The sequence below is a fragment of the Carassius gibelio genome, chromosome B10 (assembly GCF_023724105.1).
Source record: "Carassius gibelio isolate Cgi1373 ecotype wild population from Czech Republic chromosome B10, carGib1.2-hapl.c, whole genome shotgun sequence".
Lineage (NCBI taxonomy): Eukaryota > Metazoa > Chordata > Actinopteri > Cypriniformes > Cyprinidae > Carassius > Carassius gibelio.
Window position 1 is genome coordinate 11012279 of NC_068405.1, and position 22335 is coordinate 11034613.

At 35.5% G+C, this 22335-nt stretch overlaps 1 protein-coding gene across 1 annotated transcript; it reads left to right on the top strand.

Annotated features, from left to right (window-relative positions):
- The first annotated feature begins 2194 nt into the window (after positions 1-2194).
- LOC127966549 (uncharacterized) lies at positions 2195-12385 on the top strand. The gene is made up of 5 exons (XM_052567606.1): positions 2195-2393; positions 3603-3899; positions 4008-4089; positions 9280-9452; positions 10141-12385. Exons 1-5 carry the CDS (start codon positions 2334-2336, stop codon positions 11026-11028), a joined length of 1500 nt encoding a protein of 499 aa, XP_052423566.1. The 5' UTR covers positions 2195-2333; the 3' UTR covers positions 11029-12385.
- Positions 12386-22335: the final 9950 nt, after the last annotated feature.

Consider the following 22335-nt stretch of genomic DNA (forward strand, 5'->3'; position numbering starts at 1 on the left):
CATGGTTTCTAAAGCAACAATCAAAGATTTAAAATTCCAGTAACTTTTTAATCATGACTATTTATAGGCTAATAAGAATGTACAGTTATTTATGGATTGAGTTTATTTTATTTTATTAGGCTTAACAAACTCTATTGTGACAAATAAAAGGGATTTTTTTTAGGAAGTTAGGAACATTGCTAAGAAATTCTTGATGGTTGCTAGGTTGTTAATAAAGTCATATGGGTTGTTGTGCAATAAAATAAGTAGTTAATGTGTTGATGATGTGACCATTAACCGCTTTCTGGGCATAAATTAAATTTCAAACTTAAATGTAAATCTTGATGGATAGATTTAGAGCTCTTCAGAAATTGCAGATTATTGCTGGAGTGAAAAATAAAGTGAAACAAACAAACAACAACAACAACAAAAAAAAAACACTAAGTGTATTATGAAAAATGCTCAAAAATACTATGTATGTATGTATATATGTATGTATTATAGTCTATATTTTGCAAATGCATATTTGTTTTAAAGCCATAAGTCTTAACCTGTTTCAAATTTTAGGTTGATATTTAAAAAAAAAGAGCTTTCAGTAAGATTTTATTTGGGTGCTGTACCAAATGTTTCCACTAGATGACATTCCTTCCTATTCATTACCATTGTGTTTATTTTTGACAGTGAACAGTACAAATGTGACATATTCTTCAGGACCATTTAACCTTAAAAAAAAAAACAACATTCTTCAATAACACTGACCAAAACAGCACTACAGGCTTAAACTTATAAATAGATTTTGACCACCAGATGATTATATTTTTGGATCAGGAGGATAAACAGTCAGCTTAGTAATACAGATGGCTAAACTTACAGCTTTCAGGCTCTCTACCAAACCACAAGATGTTCACAGTTTTTTTTTTTTTTTTTTTTTTTTGACAGTTTCACTCAGATTAAGCTATGCCTGCAGCTAACAGCTCATTCAAAGTATTCACTGAAGTGAAAAGAGTGCAGAGACAGCGACAGGATTAGATACTTTTCCATTCAGAGTTTGCTCCCTGTTATTGTATTGGATTTATCACACTGTGACTTAGAATTGCTTTGAACAGGACAGTTTTGTAATCTCCATAATTTTTTTGTTATTAACATTAAAATGTAAATATTTCTAGCAGCTATCAGTAGTTAAATTCGTTTTTATTCTCCATATTCTTGCATGACAAACTAATTACAAATAAAACAAATAATTACAAAAATATATAAAAAACTATAACCAAAAAAAAAAAAAATGAGATAAAGCTATACAGAAATGTAAAAAAAAAAAAAAAAAAAAACCTCATAAACATAACAAATACAATATTAAAATGGCTAAAACTAAAATGATAAGGGAACACATAAAAATAAAAACGAATTCAAAAGTATAATCAAACATAAATAGTTTTAAAATTACATCATTAATCATTGACTTCAGCGTGTTACATCACAGGACATTTCCCAAAAGTATTTCATCATTCACCTAACCTCCTGCAAGTAAGTTCCACTATCTATAGCTTCTGCTGATTGGCCAGATGACAGCAGGATGTCACATGACCAAAGATGACATTTGTACAGTGTTCAAGCAACAATAGCCTTTTGACCCTTTTCAAACAAGGCTAAAATTGATTTTTTAATGTGCTTGTATTGAAAGACTAAAGTGGTTCCTAAACAAGAATATATGATCTTCAAAAATGTGTGGACCTGTTGATGTTTGAGAATGCTGTAATAGCCAGCATTGGTCACGAAGGGGCACTCTAGATACACCATCAGACCTATGACATGAAACCTGACTGTATTTGACATCTACTAATCTGCTTCCTGAGTAATATTTTCAGTCTGATGTATACAAATACTTCTGACCAGTTTTAGATAGGCCTACTATAATAAAATGCTAACAACTTTGCAGATCATGTTAATACAATTTGGACTGACATTTGAATTTATGCACAACTTTGCATAGCATTTGCTGTTAGTAAGATGTGTGAACATTTCCTCTGACCCTGATTGATTCTAAAGAGGTGCTAGTAGGATGTTAAATGTATTCACACTTTCTCAGAAGATATACAGTCTTCAGCCCTAAATAGTGTCAAACAGGAAGAATCATATGAGTAGGAAACCAACCCTACCACAGGCATACAGACACACGCCCCCTCATCTGACTTCTCCAAGAGACTGATTTAGACTTCATCTTAGACAGGAAGTAAGTCTGACGATGTACCTCAGGTCAGTCCGCCATTGACTCTTTAAAAGCAAACGGGGATCAAGGGAACCTAGAGAGAGAGAGAGGGGGAGAGAGAAGCAAGACAAAGGCCAGCTGAAGGACCATGGAGGAGGACATCAGGAGAAAAGGGACGCTTTATTTTCATCAGCAACGCTTCGGCAAGGTGAGACTCAGTGTCCTGCTCAGAGCCTTATGAATATTGGGATTATTTTCACGTTTTCAAGTTAAACTAAAGAAATGAATACATGTTCACTAGCATGGATTCAGCATATATCAGCAGAATGACAATGGCAAAGATCAGAAATGTGGCCGCTGTACTGGCCTTATAAATGCACATAACACACACACACACACACACACACACACGTTATATATAAATGTTCAATTCTATTTGTATAGCGCATTTTACAATACAAATCATTGCAAAGCAACTTTACAGAAAATTAAGTTTCTACAATATTTAGTTGTAGCTTAGCAGTAGTGGTGACTGACAGTTTATGTGCACATGGCAGACATTTTCAGAAAAATGAATACAAGACGTAGTCAACCAGACGATGAACACTATTAACAGCAATTATTATATGAGGCAATCACACTTGTAGCAAAATTTGTAGTTTCATATATTAAAGAATGCTGAAAAATATGTACTGTGACTTGCATAAAACTATGAAGCAGCACAACTCTTTTCAGTATTGATAAGAAATGCAGTTTTATATTACATTATTATCTATTACTATTAATGTTACATTATTCTACATTATATCATTCTAAAATGTTAAAAGACGATGAATGGATGATAGCAATATAGTAGAATGTGATTTACATTTTGTACATTATGTAACAGATTTTAGTACATTTATATTTTATACATTATTATTATTATATTTATACATTATTACATAATGCAATATATATATATATATATATATATATATATATATATATATATATATATATATAGTTTTTTTTATCAAACTTGAATGGAATTTATCTCTCTCTCTCTCTCTCTCTCTCTCTCTTTTTTACAATCCCATTACAATCTATTAATAAGGAAAAAAGTTGTACAATGAATTCAAAATTTGTTGGAATACATGACCTATAATAATTAGCTCATCAAGATTACATTTTCATCGTGTTTTTGTAATCAGTAACAGAATAGAATTTGAAAGGCAGCTCTGCATGAATGCATGACTAACTTTTGGCAACCAGATGGCGTCCAAATAATTTTTGTCTATTGTTTCATCATTTACAACTTCCCTTTGAATTAAATGTTTTGCTTAAAAGCGTCTTTGTGCTTTTTCTTTTTTTAAACAATACTTTAAGTAAATGTGTTAAAGTATTTGAGCCTGTGATGTGCATGTGTGTTCTTCAGAGATGGAGGAAGGTGTGGTGCGTGCTGGCGGCGGAGAGCCGACGCAGCGTGTCACGACTGGAGCTGTACGAGCACAAATACTCCTCCTTCAAACAGGGCTCCAGCAAACGCAAGCCCGACTACAAACAGGTGATCCGGCTGCGAGAGTGCATCCAGATATCAGAAAGAGAGATGGCCGACTGCCCCAAAGACTGCGCCGCCTTTTACCTCGAGACCTCAGACAAACTTTACGTGTTCGCAGCCGAGCGTTCAGAGGTGAAGGACTGGATCAAGAGTCTGTGCGAGCAGGCGTTTCCCGTAGGTTCAATCACATCCCATCACAGCGCATAATGCTAATTGCTCATAATACATAATGGACACGTTCAGGTACAGATGTCACACTTTAAAACCATTTAATGCTTTTAGGGCTGCAACTATTCTGAACCTGTGAGCAGTTCCCACGCCAGAGAAATGCAGGAAAACTCACTTTATGACACCGCAGAGAGTGGTAAGGCAGCTATCTATCTATCTATCTATCTATCTATCTATCTATCTATCTATCTATCTATCTATCTATCTATCTATCTATCTATCTATCTATCTATCTATCTATCTATCTGTCTGTCTGTCTGTCTGTCTGTCTGTCTGTCTGTCTGTCTATCTATCTATCTATCTATCTATCTATCTATCAACAGTTCACATACACATACATACAGTATATTAATATATTATTGATTATGTTATTAATTTAATACACAACAATTACCTTTATGTTCTAATATTTTGTATATGAGGTAAGCTAACGCTTCAAGGCATCACACCCTAACAGGCAATGTTAGTGATATTGGAGGGACAGAGAGGAGAGAGAGATGCTATTTTAGTTTGTCCTATTGCAAGGACGAACAGCCTCTTTTTCAAGCGAAACCTCAGGCTTGAGTCAAATTGCCCATTTGGGCCACAGGTGGCCAACCTTGATTCCATTAAAGGACAGGAAAGAGGGGACACTGTTTTCAGTTGTAGAGTGAGCTCATTCAGGGGAGACGACAAATGAAATGAAGCACGGGGACGCAAGCTGTCCTCAAACCACCTCATTCACCTGAGGCCACTTCTTATTGACTTCCTGCTTCTTTCTTTTCATCTAGTTCAAGATTTCTATTGGCCCATGTGTATCATTTACAACAGAGCACTTCTTTTGTGGCACTCGCAATGGCAAGAGTCACTAAAACTACTAATAAGGTTTTAGTACACATTTTAGTGTCTTGGATGAGGGACCTAAGGAATATTTGGGAATCAGAACATCATTACTAGCATTTTCAGATGAATTAGCAAACAACCAGCTAGCAAAACACCAATAAAACTTAAAAAGAAAATAAAAAAAACCCACTTAGCAATGACCTAGAAACCACTAACAATGTGGTTGTAACAGACAAGCACCACTTGTTCAGCTTTAAATAAAGTTGTTTGATACTTCAGAATTGGATGTGACTGTCTGACATCATATCTGACTTCATTTTGGGCCAGAGGAGCAGCCGGCCAAAAAATAGCTCTAAATTTCATTGGATCACTTTGGGTGAAAGCTCTCAGACTGTCTTAAGGGCTTCGTCTGGGTTCCGCTGTGCAAGTTTTTAGAGCAGCACACGTAGACAGAAGAAATGACACTAAGGAGAGGAGAGAGAGTGAGGAAGTGAAGAGGATGAAACTTGTCTGACTGTAAATCAGTACTTCATGAACTTCAAGATGTTTCTATTCTCATCTGAGGAGGAGTGACACGTCACATCCTCATCTTGCTGTATTCAATGCCATGACAACAGTTCTTAAGATAATGACTTCTCCACTGGCAAAAAAAAATATATATATTAAAACATATCCATTACAAAAATAAGTATATAAATACACAGTTAAAATGTTGGGTTTGGTAAGATTTCCTAAAGCTTTAAAGATGCTGTATGTAAGATTTTGACTATATAAAGCATAAAAATATCATAATGTCTGCAGGTATTTAAGAAACATGTTTAGTTTACATACTTGTTTATATGAAAAACAGTGCTACAGTCAGTTATTCTCCTTTGAAATTTGCATTCCGGGCCAGAATGTCGGTCTTTGTTTTGGATTGTGAAACTCGCCCACTGCCAATTTACCCAATTGTATTAAGGTATCCTGGGTTGCCAGTTGTCGGAAAATACAGCATATTTAATCTCATTCATTGTCAAGTGCGCTAGTTCCTGTTGGTGTTGTCAATCTGGCAACGTGCGTGCGTCAAGTCTAAGAAGGAGGGGCTGGGTAAAAAAAACCCTCCAATATTTTGAATTTGGACTGCAATACCTAGTTCAACCACTCACTGTCAGTAACTTTAAGAAAGAAATAAGTATTTTATGTTCATCAAGGCTGCGTTTATTTAATAAAAATAAAAACAACTTTTAAAAACAATTTTAACTCCTTGTTGAACAAAAGTTCTAAATTGTAAAATTAAAATCTTAGTGACCCCAAACCTTTGAATGGTGGTGTATATATGTTATGATGGTTGCATGAATTTTAAACTGATGTGTAAATCTCACACAAATCTCTGATGTGTAAAACTGATTTTGAACTTGATGTGTAAATCTCACAAAACTGAAGAACCAGTTATAAAAAGTATGTAGAAATGACTTTTCATCTAATTTGTGTAAAAACAATGTAAAATGTTGAGTCAAGAAAGATAGGCCTATTTTTGTAGAGTAAATTCACCTAAATATATTTCTTCAAATAATGCAATTACCCAAAAAATGCAAGCTCGTGTAAGATGCATTGCATTGTGCAATACAGTATCTATACACAGGTGCATATCACACATTTATAATAATCCCTTCATACAGAACATACTGTACAGTATATGGCAGAAATAATAAGAGTAGTGCGCTATTCTGAACATAATCTCAATTTTCTGTATCCTTGGTTGAGGACTGAGCAAATAGCTTTCAATTATAAGCAAATCGCTAGACATGGCAGAACATGAAGTGATTATGTTCATCACCCTCCTCTTAACTGTCTCTTAATGTCCCTAACATTTCATTTTCTCCAATGTACATTTCACGAAATGGCTTTTATTCATATAAAATGTACAAATTAAGAGATCTTTGTGTGCAAAAGATCTCAATCTAGTTGTCAAGCTGACCTGAAATGCTTCACAGTCATTTTAAAAATGCTAGAGGTCAGGCTTGCCGCAGTTTAGGGATAACTGGATTGCAACCACCCCCTGATAGATTTGATTGGATGAGCAAGAATGTTTCAAGTTGCTAGGTTGTGGGTGGCTGATGATGTTTTGTATTGATGCTCGACATCAAAGACAAAAACTGGAGCAGATGGAAACTAACCATTCAAATCGAGAAATTCTGGGAATCAGAGAGACAAACAGGCTGATGATGCGTTTTCTGTCTTCAACAGCATCAATGATTTATATGACTGGACGGTCTTTGAATGTTTACAAGTGTGAAGACCTGAAGATTCAGATTATGAAGTGTTTTTTGTTTGTGTGTGTGTGTTTTAAAAAGAAGTCTGCTTACTAAAGCTGCATTTATTTGATCAAAACTACATTAAAAGCAGTAATATTTTGGGTCAGCAACCCAAGTATTGTAGTTCCTGTTGTTTATTTTAGACGATAGATGCTCAATGTGAACACCCATGGGCCAGATAGGAAGGAAGTGGTATATTTTTCTCTGATCTTAGTTTGAGAGTCAAAAAAGTATCAGCGTCTCACAGTTGGGATTGCATTTATCGAGCCTTTCCTCCCCGAGAAGCCCTCGACTCATCTACTGAATGCTGTGCAGTACCTGAATCTTATTTATGCAGGTGCTGCAGTTTCTCATCGAGGTGAACTTCACATTGGCTTTTTAGGTGCTCTCTAATGACACCGGCGGTGTTGCTGTGGTTTGACCGTGCCTTTGATATGGCTGTGGGCTTAAAGCCTAGAACACGAACAGACAACCAATTAGTAGCAGGACTGTTTTTAATCATGCATTGTTTGAAATGATCAAACAGATGACACTTAGGAAATGCAAAAACAAATATGTACATATGCGCAATTACGCTGACGCACAAAACCCATGGCTAATTAATGTATCGTCTCTTGCATTCTGCACAATACGCTGATGAACCGGGGTCATTAAGACTCTTTTTAATCAGTGACCCGACAATCAGGGGCTGATTAACACTTGCCAGATCTCATCAGACACCCTTGAAATCAAGATGGGCACCGGGAGTCAGTTTACCAGAAATGAACACATAAAAGTTATTGTCAAGCCCTGCTTTGCACCAAAGCACGAATCAAATGAGGAAAACATGATGACAACAGAATTTTGCATGTATTGTTCCCAAAATGACGACTTGGACACCTAAACAAAACTAATATAACTAATAATCCCAATTAACTGCCAAATATGACACTTACAAATGAATGCAATTTATGAATGCGCATAGAAAAGAGAGAAAGTAGGGATTTTCATTATTTGATTTTATTTAACCAAGAACGCAGCTATGAGGTCAGAGTCATGATTCTGTGATAAGGGAAATACTGAATTCATATGATTTAATAGCATTATAACAGGAGTAAAAACAAACTCATGTGCATATGAACCTAAATGATTATTAATCCAGCATGAAGGACATTACCTGCACAGATAAGAATAAAGTGCAGCCAGTGAATGTCATTTTATCTAAACAGAGAGGTGTTACTAAAATACCAAATGAAGGAGACCTACAAAGGTGCAAAATCAAATGATTCCTGTTCATCATCCGGCTAACTCAGAACATTAACTGCAGCATGTGTCTAGTGAGTCATCCATGCTAACAGAGTCGTGCTTCACACATGTCATCTGTATCTTCAGATAGCAAAGGAACTACACACGTCTGCGTGTAACGTTCTCCCCGAGCAGCGCTGCAAACGAGAGCGAACAGGAAAAACAAGTAAATTTGACATTTTACGCTCATGGGTGAGGTCTCACGGGGCAACAAGCCAACAGTCTTGAGAGCCTGTTTCATCCTGGAAGATGTAGAGCGAGGAGGAAGAGGCTCCAAAAATGACAGCTGTGAACATCAACCCAGGGAACAAAGGCTGAACTTAGACAGGGCTGCCTTCTCTGGCTTCTTCCTGCTCCTGTGGACATCCAATTTTGAATTTCAAAGCCATCTCCAGAGGAGAAGCAATAGGTTGTGTTCTCTGCCGACTTCGGGTTCAAGTTTCAGCGACTCAAAAAAGACAAGAGAAAGAGATTCAGTTTATATTGTCCATGTGCTCTTACAGAAAGTCTATAAGTTGAAACTGTAGGTTAAATAGTTAAAGAAGCAGACCACCCTAAAGTAATTTACTCCCCATTTATGATGTTTTACATGCACTTTTTATGCAATTAATGGTGGTTTACATTGCAAACGTGAAAACAAAACTTTAAAATGAACACCTTAAAAAAGTACAAGAAGGACATATGAAGCATTTGCTGTATTCAATCCAAAGGCGCTTCTCAAAATGGATGTCAAACCACATTTAATTTGTTTTAATGCAAACAAGATTGGATGAGATTTAAGAGATTTTTGTAAGTGTAAACAATGACTAATAATTTTTTTTATCTTTTACAGGCTGTTGACGTAGCACAAGACAAGTTATTCACTTTATTTCTGATTTCTGAACACCTTTTTGTGCTCCCACTCTCTTGTTTTTTTTGTCTTGCAGTTCGGGATTTCCTGGTCATGGCCGTGGGCACAGAGGCAGCCGTTCGGTGCAGTCTGTATGGGGAATATATCCTCACTCCCCTGCCGGAGTACTTACTCCTGAAGGATGTTAAAACTAAGAAAGTGCTATTCAAATGGATGTACTGTTACGTAAGGAAGTTTGGACAGGACAAGGTAAGCTAGGGCACATTCAATTGATCAGAAACTAAAAACATGCCAACAATGTAACAAAAGATTTCTATTATAAATAATGTAGGCTTGCTTCTTTTGGAATTTCTTTTCATCTTCATCATATGAGAGTGACTTCTGAAACATCATGTGACACATGCGATCTTGTGAAGTCTGGATCAATGGCTGCTGATAATTAAGATTGCCATCACAGGAATAAATAACATAAATTTTGTAATAGCATTTCACAATTTTATTGTTTTTACTATATAAATGAAGCCTTGGTTAGCATCTTATATATGTGTGCATGTGTATGTAAGGCCAAATGAACTGATATTTTAAGACTATAAACACACACGCACATATATATATATATATGTATATGTGTGGATGTGTGTGTGTGTGTGTATAATGAGCTCTTCCCCTACCCCTAAGTTGCTGTAGAATTATTAATTGTGATTAATCACATCCAAAATAATAATAATAAAAAAGTTGTTGTACATTTTCTCCACTCGTTAGTGGTGTCAAGGTGCAGGTGTGAAGTTTCCTCATTTAAACACATTGAACTCATTTGCATGCCTTTTCTCATGGGAAATAAACCGCCTGTCTTTATTATCGCTCGAGTGATTGTGGACAAACATCTCCGCTCTGAAAATAGATTTCAGAACTTTCCCTTCTCTTTTCTCTCCCTCAGCTGTCTTTTTCCTTTGAGGCTGGTCGCAGATGCGAGTCCGGCGAGGGGAATTTCGAGTTTACAACCCATCAGGGTGAAAGACTGTTTAGCATTGTCAGCGCAGCAATCCAGAATCTACCCAGACCCTCCACAGCAAAGCCAATCAGCCCTGACCATGCAGAACAAAGTCTAGCTCGAGAAACCACGGCCACGAATGAAACGTACATCTACACCATCGATAGTCAAGCCGCTGACTTTTTGCCTGAGGGGAAAATGCAGAAAGCATCAAAAATGCTCAACCCCTCTTGTAGGAGCTTTTCTCTGAATGCAGTTGAGCTACAAAGTGGAAGTCAAGTGTCGAGCAATGACACCGACCACGAGAATCAGGAACCTGTCTATGCCACAGTGTCAAAAGCGAAGCAAAAAGCTGTTTCCCCTACAGACCCTCAAATGCACTGGCAAAACCTGAGACAAGCTCTCCAGCAGTCTGGATCTTTCCAAGACTCTTTCAAGACCGACGCTGACCTTTCGCAGCTGTCTGATTTCACAAACCCTAGGGAAGAGACAGAGGCTGGAGAAGGTTTGATTGACTTGTTAGGTGACTCCATCCAGCATTTAGCAATTAATGACGCATTACAGGACATCAGTGCAGAAGCAATTTATGCAGAACCAGAGGACTTCCAAGCCAGAGCTAAGTGGGTTGTCGGCAGTGTTTACGATGAATTTGAGGAGGTCAACAGGGCTAATGAAAGAGCTCATGATGGGGCAGAGCAGCTAGCTGAGCTTGACTTGTTCTACAGCACTGACATGGGGGCTACACAGGCCATGGCTGCCCTCTCCAACCCTGTCCAAAATTCAGATGAGTTCTCAACTTACGACAACTTGGGGTTGAAGGGAAGGCGCGTGTAAGATAGCATGTTCATTCAACAATCATAAATGAAGGGGAAAATTATTAATAATTGTGTCTGTTGAAAGAAATATTTCTTTGTTTACGCTAATGTCATAATAAAATATGCAGTTGGGCACACACACACACACACACACACACACAGACAGATTAAAATTTACTGTATTGCCCTGTATTAAATTATAGAAATAATGATACAGAACTATACAAATTGGAATATGAATTGTATTATAAAATGTAACTATAATTACAAAATGTTATAAAATAGAAATATATATTTTAATAACAATTTTACAATATACATTTAACATGCATTCATTATATGATTATATTTTATAATACAGGTACAATATAATATAGTATTATAAAACACACATACACACTTAAACTGTACATTGTAATTTTACAAAAATATATTATAAAACGTATTTATTAAATTTTAAATATAAAATTAATATTTACATAAATGTTTCTATATATAAATGATATTTTTGTATATTTTATAATACATAAGTTTATATTGCACTAAATTATATTGCACTGTATTACAAAATATAATTTTAATAAATAGAATTAATTAATAAAATATATATTTTTAAATACATATACATTTTAGATTTTATATCTAATCTAATCTAATCTAATTTAATCTTCTAACTAATTCAAACTTTCCCATTAGTGATTTTTAGGTATTGTACAATGTAGCAAAGTTAGCTTTCTTAAGCAAAACTGATATAAAGTTTTAATGAGAAACTAGCCGAAAACCCCTGGTTTAGTGAACTGGCCATGCTCTTTCCTTGATGAAAAACAACAAAACCTCTCCTGCCATTTCATGTATCATGTTTTCCACTCCAGCGCCTCTTCCAGGAAACCTTTGATTGCTAGCTGGAGAAATGTTCAGGAAATCTGCTTGCCTGTAATGGAACAGTAATAATTACAGTTGGTGGTATACGGTTTGGACTGCAGGCGGACTGATTTAATTAACTGTGCGAAGGGACCTGCGGCTTGGAGCTGATTGGGATCCCGACCTGCCTGAGAATGAAGATGTCACAGCGCCCCGTTCATCTAGTGCTGTCTGTCACTCTCTCCGCGAAGATGGACGCCTGCTGCAATGGACCAGCACTGTGCAGTTTGGAGAGCTTTAATTGATTTCATTTTACACGCTACTGAAAAAGTGTTCATTTAATCAACCGATGGTTAATAAAAGCAATTGTAAAAAGTAGTAATCATCCATTACTAAATAATGTCTGTAATTAAAATAAGAGTTAAAGTCATTCAGAAACAATCTCCTTCTCTGATTGGGGTCACTGATATGTATTTATATGCATTTGTCAGTGAATTAAACTATTTAATTAACAATGATTCTTGTGTATTATTTAGTATGTATTATTGTACGCCCACTGTAAAGGTTTCTCTCTGTGAGCTTTGGTTAAGGATGGCAGCTTCAAGTATTTGTTTGCTGCTCAACAGGGGATTTTTTATAGTTCCCGTTTTGATACAATTAATTTGTTTGACAGAAACCTTCCTTAATAAGCTTCTTTTCATCTTTTCATCAAATCTCTGTTTGGTTTTGGAAGAAATAGTTGTCTTCATGCCTTTTGCAAGATGTTGCACTATTGGATGCTTTTCATCTTCAGAAAGATCTTTCTTCCTCCCCATATCGCATAACTGTGACTTGCTTAATAATGTGAAACAACCTCTTTAAGTTTTCCAATTACCTAAGAAAACCTGCAAACTATTTGTAACTCTATATATATATATATATATATATGACCCCCCCCCCCCACTACTGATACTGATATGTAACTTGAAAAATAATTTGGAACAAAGTGTATACATAAAAATGATATAATGTTGAATTATATATATATATATATATATATATATATATATATATATATATATATATATATATATGTGTGTGTATTAATTATAATAATATAATATATGATATCTTCAAATAATATATATATATTATTAATTCAACAAAATAAATATAGACAGACAGACAGATACACATATATATAGTGTATATGCACTTATTGTATAGTCTGAGAATGAGACCAATAAAAAAAACTTAGATTAGTCGTGAAATATAAACCTTAAACTTAAAACTTATTTATAGATGGGTGTAATATTTGAATTTTTAGGTTGAAATGATCATAAAAGTGCAAATCTTTACCACACCTTTTAAAGTGTTCACTTAGATGGTCTGACACTAGGGGGCAGTGTGTCTCTCTCCCAACTCATGATGACAGAATGTGATGTTTGTGAGAGTCCTACTGAATGCAGAACCCTGTTTTGCAGATGTACAATATGAAATGATCAATTTGATATGAGTCTCCAGAGAAACCAATGAGATCCGTTGCTCTGATGTTATTCAGCATTCGGAGACATTGCAATGAAAACTCGTCTTCTTGAAGTTTGATATTCTCTTTTCTCTTGAGAGGGTCGGGTCAGGTGAAAACACAGTTGCATATCTGCAGAAAAAAAAAAAATCCACGTGGTTGGTCTGCATCTGTGAAATCCTCACAAATGAAAAGCCAAAATGCTTGTAACATTTCATTTAAAGCTGCCTTTAAATTATTACATGATTCATTACATGATTCATGCTTGAATTGTCTTTTAAAACTAGTGAATTCCAGCGCCTCAGTAAGACAAACGGCAACACTGCAAGTGTAAATGAGATGAGACTGTGGAAAAACAGCCTAAAGAAAAATGCAATGCACGATCTTCAAGGCGAAGCGTGTTCACGGGCCAGAGGATGTGCACTGACACTGTTTGCTACAGCAGTTGACCTCTGAGCTTGAGCCATCAGGCCATCAAATGTCTCACTCACACTGAGAAACACTTCAGACACAGGAATAAATGAGATCAAATATAATAATAATAAAACACCTATTTTAAATTGTCATCACATTACACAATAATGCTGTTTTTATTGTATTTAAATCAAATAAATGCAGCCTTGGTGAGACTTCTCAAAAAAAAAAAAAATCCAAAATTTTACCACCCCAAAGCTTTTTAACAGTAATTTGGATTGATTATAGTATCATAAATTCTCATTTTAAAAGCTATTTAGCTGTATTCAGTGCCGTTTTGTCATTTTCCAACACCGATTAATATGAATACACATCTTAAAAACCCTTCTTTCAATACAAGGTGATGTAATATGTTGTAATTATAAGATTACCCGATAATGAGCTCCACACCAGGAATCCGGAGTCTTTTTTTAACTTTCCATTTTCTGGAGCATTCACTTTGTACTTTTTTCTCTCTCTCCACACTCTCTCCCCATCTAGGGACAAATGTGGCATGTCCTACGTACCTCAAGGTCTGTCAGTACAATTCACACTAAACATTCATCTCCACTTTAAAGGAACAGTTCACCCAAAAAAATTAATTTCTGTCATTTATGCACCCCCACATTATTTTTAACCCACATGAACCTCACCAGAATATCCTTTCAGAATATTTTCAACAAATCAGACCTGGAGATTTGACTCAAAAGAATGATTAGTACATGAATCATATGCCATTTTTCTGATTAAGGACAAGAATATCAACTTAAATTTCAGTCTGTTTGTAACACAAGACTACTATATGACTTTAAAAGACGGAATATAATGCATGAGTCATATGAACCATGTTTATGATGGATGGACAGGTAAAACAGTAGAATGACACAGAGAGAAATATAAGACAGACAGACAGACAGATAGATACAAATAAAACAATACGGACGGACAGACAGACAGACACAAATAAAACAATACAAACAGACAGACAGACAGACAGACACAAATAAAACAATACAGACAGACAGTGAGACACGAATAAAACAATAAAGACAGACAGTCAGACAGACAGACAGACAGACACAAATAAAACAATACAGACAGACAGACAGACAGACAGAGAGACAGTGAGACACAAATAAAACAATATAGACAGACAGACAGACACAAATAAAACAATACAGACAGACAGACAGACTGATAGATAGATAGACAGCTAGGCAGGCAGACAGACGGATAGATGGATAGAAAGGCATGCAGATAGATAGATAGATAGATAGATAGATAGATAGATAGATAGATAGATAGATAGATAGATAGATAGATAGATAGATAGATAGATAGATAGATAGATAGATAGATAGATAGATAGATAGATAGATGGACTGACGGACAGATATATAGATAGAGTGGTGCTTGACAGCCATGTTCATTTTCATTATATGGAAAAGAATGGTCAGGGACATTCTTCAGAAATTCTCCTTTTATGTTCCAGAAAATAAAGAAAATTCAGGCTTGGAATGACAGGAATGCAAATAAATAGACAGAATTTTCATGTTTGGGTGAAATATCCCTTTAAGGTCTCCAAAAGAAAAACTCTTGAAAAAGAAAATTCCTGCTTGGATGTGGCCGTAATTAGAAGTCAGATCTATAGGAGCTCCTCCACTCCTGTCATCCGACAGCTTCAGAGGAATCTCTGCGATAAAACCAGCTGGAAGTTTAATGAGCCTTTTCTCTTGCTTTCCCTGGATGTGAATGTCACACTGAGGCTCCACACAGGCTTTCACAGCACTTGCTAAAAGCATGTCTAAGCCCCCCTTCCCTCTCTCAAGTTTTGGGTGGGTAAGTGCTAAGGCGTCAGGGCAGTGTTCTTACACTGCTGTAGTCTGTGGGTGGTTGGTAATCTGATTAGCCTATGTGTTCACCCTCGTCCTACACCTTTACACCAGGGAGAGAAGAGATGATGGATGTTTTTTATCGCTTCGTTGGAAGCATACCAGAGGACAGTTAAGTACATAAACGTGCACACACACACACAATGTATTTACTCGGTAAGAGCCAACTGTAGTGGGAATACTTAAATAGAGATGCAAATGAACTACAAATTAAATAATCATGACTTAAACTCAGATTTACATTGAGGCATAATGTCAAAATCATTTTGTTAGTCAGTAATCCAGAAATCATGAATCCGCCCACAGATAGGTGAACTCAATAATAGCTATTTTCGTGGTATTTTAGCACTAAAAACAGTACACAAAATTATTTACTATTCTGGAATTTATTATTCTGTATTATTCTGGTGTACCGTATGTCAATGAGAATCAGCGTTGTGGTACTCTCCTGAATGTGCTTCGGAGACTGATAATGAAGAGAAGAAATTGTTGAATAAATTCATTATTTTTGTTTTCTTCGTGCAACAAAAATATTTTTCTTAGCTTTTATTAAATTACAATTGAACCGCTGATTTCACATGGACTATTTTAATCATGTCCTCACTACCTTTCTGGACCTTAATAGTGTCAGTTCCCTTGCTGTCTATGCAGGATCAGGGTCAACTCTTGATTAAAATCAAATTTAACTTAATTTGCGTTCAAAGGATGAACGAAGGTCTTACAGGTTTGGAATGACGTCAGGATGAGTAATTATTGACAGAATTAAACATTTTTGGAGAACGATAGTTAATTTAAAGCTGCAGTAGGTAACTTTTGTAAATATATATTTTTTACATATTTGATAAACCTGTCATTATGTCCTGACAGTAGAATATGAGACAGATAATCTGTGAAAAAAATCAAGCTCCTCTGGCTCCTCCCAGTGGTCCTATTGCCATTTGCAGAAAGTCATCCGCTCCCGGTAAGAAACAACCAATCAGAGCTGCTGTCCGTAACTTTGTTTGTGTTCAAAATGTAGAAAAATTAATATAATAAGCGAGTACACCATGAATCCATTTTCCAAACCGTGTTTTTAGCTTGTTCTTCGCAAGACGCAAGCAGTTCTGTTTATTAACCGCTAGAGCGTCAAAAGTTCCCTACCGCAGCTTTAAAGTTGGTGGACTTGAACTTGAAAATGTTGTGTATTGACATCTTTCCACATTTGAATGTGCTACTCCGCTGGGAGTATTTGATAAAAATAATTGTAAAATAAGTAATTGCCATTATTTACCATACAAACATTACTATATAACATTATATAATATAAAACATGACATGGACCTCATTAAAAAAAAACGCTATTTGCCTGGTTCAAGAGATACTTCACCCAAAAATACAATTCTGTCATCATTTACTCACCCTCATGTACATCCAAACCTGTATGAACTTCTTCTGTGGAACATAAAACAAGATATTTTGAGAAACTTATTTTGAAGAATAGTTATCTTTATTTTGTGTTTGGCAGAAGAAAGGCAGTCATACAGGCCTGGAGGGAAGGTGAGTAAATGATGACAGAACTTTCAGTTTTTTATATGAACTATCCCTTTAATGTTGCAGTAAAGCACGCCAGATTGTTGTAATTCGCTGCATCCTCAATAATTTGGTTGTCTAAACCAACCTGCAACATGGAAAACTGCTCTGTGCAACTGTGTTCAGCACTAATATGGTGGGTATATTTGCAATGTAAGCTCTGCAAATCATTTACAGTCATTTCTCTCCAGATAGTCGATCATCTTTACCAAACACACTTTTAATATCAAACTATTACAAACAATATTTGAACTACTAGGTCTAGCTTCACATAGATGAATTCCTCTATGCTGCTTAGATGGAATCTGACTTGAATTTCCTTAGAGCTAGTTTACAAATGAAGGTGTGAAATATATTTAGAGATGTGAAAATCGAAGATAAACCACATAACATATTCTCTTCTGACACACATTGATTTGCACTGCAGGATAGACATAAGAAGCCGATGATTGTGTTGAATCAACACCTGGATTTCGAATTGAATGATATTGTCTGGTGAATAAATTTATGTTTTATGCATCTCTAAGATAAGTCTGGTTTGTTTCATTTGCTTTCATTTGAATGTGCCTACAAATTCACAGATAATGATCGTTTCAGGTGTACTGTAGACATGTGACATCAACCCTGAGGGTTATCTCAGAGCAGTGTTGGTTTTAAGTGAATCGAATGGTGGTAAACCTATCTGTGGGAAATCTGTCTGCAGAAGAGCTCCACAAAATCTGTCGTTTTAACCTGATGTTTCTCGTCTTCTACCGTCTGTCTGAAATAACTCTCCCAACTTTACACCTCCAGGAGAATGTTTACAGTTTAACCTTCAGTAAGTGGGAGAGGACACAAAACTGCAGCCATGTGATTTAAAGAGAGGTCATAAAGGACAATGGCTGCTGAGTTTAGGAGGTGGCTCATGAAACAGAATAGACCCTTCGCCCATACTTGCTGCTTTGTGCTTTATGTTGGCACAATATGTTATAGTCAATCATGGTAGATTGAAACTCCAGCAAAAGTAAAGAAAGGTTCCTGCCGAAACAAAAAACAACTACATAGAATCTTTTGATTGATGCCCAGTTTAGAAAAAGTATCACTTATATGTTTTGAAAAGTTACGTGAATAGGATTATTTGGAATATGTGAATTTAGAGAGAATTTTATAAGATCTGTTAATGTATCATTTCAAAGGGGTCCAAATTATCTTTTGATGTATTTTACATTTATAAAGAATATTATGGGATCCTTTGATTGATGTACAGTTTAAAAGCAAATGAGTTCTTTGATGTATGAATTTAGAAAAAATTGCAAAGGATCATGCTAGTTAATTTACAAGGAGCTATAGGTTTTCTTTATATAGTACATGATGGATTTTGAAATAATTATATAGGATCCTTTGATGTATGCACAATTTAAAAGCAACTGGATCATTTGATGTATGTAAAATGTAATAACAATCATGTAGAAACCACTGATGTATGTTATTTAGAAAGAATTATATAGAATCCTTTGAATTTAGAATTTAGAAACAATTGCATAGGGTCCTTTGATGTGTGTAGAATTTGTAGGGACCTTTAATGTATGTAGAGTTGAAAAATAATCATGTAGGATAATTTGATGTATGTACAATTAAAAAGCAATTGGATTATTTGATGCATGTAGAATTGAGAACCAACTGATATGGTCCTTTGATGTATGTAGAATAAAGGCTTTTGCATTATTTCTAAAAAAAAAATCATAGTATACTTTGATGTATGTAGAATTTCACAACAATACTATAAAACTAATTATGCAAGAATTCTATAGGCTAATTAGAATTGCGAGACAATTTCATAGGATTTTCATAGGACAATTTCATAGGATTTTTAAATTTCATAATTTAAAAACAATTGTATATAATTAATTGATGTAATTTATAAACAATTATATACGATCCTTTCATATAGAATTCAAAAGCAATAAAATACAATTAATTCATGTATGTACAATTTATAAAGAATTCTAGGATCCTTATATTCAGGAATAGAGACACTTAAGGATCCTTTGATGTATGCAGAATTTAAAAACAATTTTATAGAATTAATTGATGTAATTTTTAAAGAAGTCTACAGGTTACTAAGATGTATGTAGAATTTAGAAACAATTTCATATGATCCTGTGACGTACAGCTTTTAAAAAACAATTGTATTTAATTCCTTGATGTTCTATAGGATCCTTTGATGTATGTTAAATTTGAAAGCAACTTGACTATTGGATGTACTTAATATTTTGGATGAGTTCTGATGTACATTTTTCTTTCATGAATATTACATTTTCAAAGAATTCCATAGAATGCTTTGATGCATAAAGAGTTAGTATCCCGTTCCACTGCAAATATTTAGTCTAATATTTTCCTTTGCATGTGAAGACAGACAGTTAAGGCTTTGATTGTTCGTGATCTGACTTGCACATCTAGAGGATGGGTGGTGAGGAGTGTGAATTGTTTAATGTGCTTTGCAGAGATGCCACTGAACGGCATGTCAGCTCTGCTCTGTGTCAACTTGTGAGGACCAGAATCGGCGGCGGCTTTATCACATGTGGCCAGGCCAGGAGAGAGCTGACAGTGAACCGAACTGACGACTTCATCGAGGGCCACATGACAGTGGCAGGCCTGTAACTGATGAGCCGATGAATCGTTCCTGACAGTGACTTGTGGAGCGGGGCGCAGGGGCTAAACAGTGGCGCTTAAATAGAATTCTGTCCCTCTTTAAAACAAGACATCTTAGAACAAGTCTAAACCTCAAAATGAGCGACTGCAAAACAAATAAAAGGATAACAAAAGGATAATTCACAACTAGTCCTTCACTTGAAGCTGTTATCCACAGGCTGTTTAGCGAAACCAACAATGACAAAATGGTTTTACCACATAGCTGTTGCTACAATTTGTGGATAAAAAGCACTGAAAAATGTCCTGATAATCTGGATTATAATTATCTTTCCTTACACTGTGAATGCTTAATTTTTTGTGTGCTATTTATTAAATGCAATATATCTATTTTTGCATCTTTTAATCAAAATACACAAAAATATAAGGGTTCACATACTTTTTCCTCCAACTGTATATCAGCCAAATGAAAGCCACAATGTGGGGCAACATCAAAGATGTTGGTTCTAGTCTTTATTTCTATGGTAACAGTGCTTGATGTTGTATTCTTATGTGTATTTTAATGAGCATATTTTTAAATGTAAGTCATGCATGTCGCCCCTGAATGAGCCGCATAGTGATAATCAGATTAAGAGATAGTGCAGTGAATCTGTAAACCAGAATTATCCTAATCCATTTTGCAATCTGCCTGAAACCCTGAATCAGAACAGCAATGACATATCCTTGCATCCTTGCAATCACATCTCTATGCTTGCATACTGGATATGCTATTAAAATCAAGGTTCAAGCACAAGTCTGGCTGCAATTTATGCTTTATAATTGAATTATGCCATACCTGATCTTAAAAGCACAGCTTACACTATTTATCAATATTTGAATTTCCAAGGAGTGAGCATGTAGAAATTTATTCATGAGATCATCTCAGTTTATGTATAAAAGAGAAATGGAAAGATATCATTACTATTCTGCCTGTAATTTAAAACATATATATAAAAAAAGGAATGTTACATTTTCATTTCTGAAATGCACAAGCAATTATAACAGCAAATCTAATTGTGACATTTAGGGTCTGATTCAAAACCTAGTGAGCAGCCTTGATGCCTACATGGACAGCTAACTTCTAAGGTAGCATCATAACTGTAAGCAGTATTGGTGGTAACGGATTACAAGTAACTCGAGTTACATAATCAGATTACTTTTTTCAAGTCACTAGTAAAGTAACACATTACTTTTTCATTTACAAAAACATTTCTGAGTTACTTTTTCAAAAAAGTAACACTAGTTACTTTGTCTTCCCATTTACTGACTGACAAGTCTCCTGTCCCCATATTCAGAGAAATCAGAAGTAGAGAGGCGTTGTGTGCGCTGGGTAAACATTTTTTGTAGTTCTAGACTAAATGTGAATGTGAATAATTAAATGTGTTAAAGAACACAAAATTAATCTAATCCCATTTTATTAACTAATGTCTTTACTGCTGACCTTTGATGATCCAGTTCAACCATACTAATAAACAAAAATGACGTTAGAGAAACTAACAATTGTGCTTCATTGCTTTTTTATTGCTGAAGAGTTTGGCTAAAATGGAGCAGCCTTTCAGATGTGAATAGACCTTTTTTTTTTTTGCTTGACTTCCTGTGGTATTTCTCGCTTGGGTTAGCAATGCGTCTGACAAATTCAGATAGTGTTTGACCTGAAACGCATTTATGCTTGCAAAAGCCTCTAACTCAGATGCTTGTGTGTGTGTTTCATCAGTTATCAAAGTCTTCTTTCATATAGGATCTCAGGGCTTTAGGACACAGCGAAATACTCGCAAGACCAGAGCTGAATGTCAGAATGAGGCATATCGTGGTGTGCATCAGGCTCATTGACAAAAGACAGACAACTGCCAGTGCCTGGGACTCCACGATAACCCTGCGACACTCCAGGGCAATGTCAGGCCAGTAAGTCTCCTCAGCACGAACAAACACACCACAGACAGGATACGAGGGTGTTTTACAGCTGGGACGAACAGCTGTGGCTAGATCCCAAGAGAGGGATGAATGTTGTTTGTTGAGGTAGATAAATGGTTCATCCTTATGGGCTATGAAATCCACTGCTGACTGAAACGCTTTTATTGTTACTGTGTTTGTTTGCTGTGTTGTTATTGGATGGGGAGTTATTCTTCTCACCAAACATATGTAGAAGTTGAAAGATACATAGTAAAATCCCTAGAACACCATCCTGCACTTTGAATATAGGTGTTGCAGTCATATATATATTTATATTCATATTCTGGCAACTGTAAATGAAAACGCAAATAGCAGAGCGTGTAGATGAATAAAAAGTCTGAATCAAAGAATTAAGCAGAAGAACATTGTAATAGAGCTGGGAAATTCATCTCACATGGGCGGATATGATAGAAATAAACATGAGAGTATG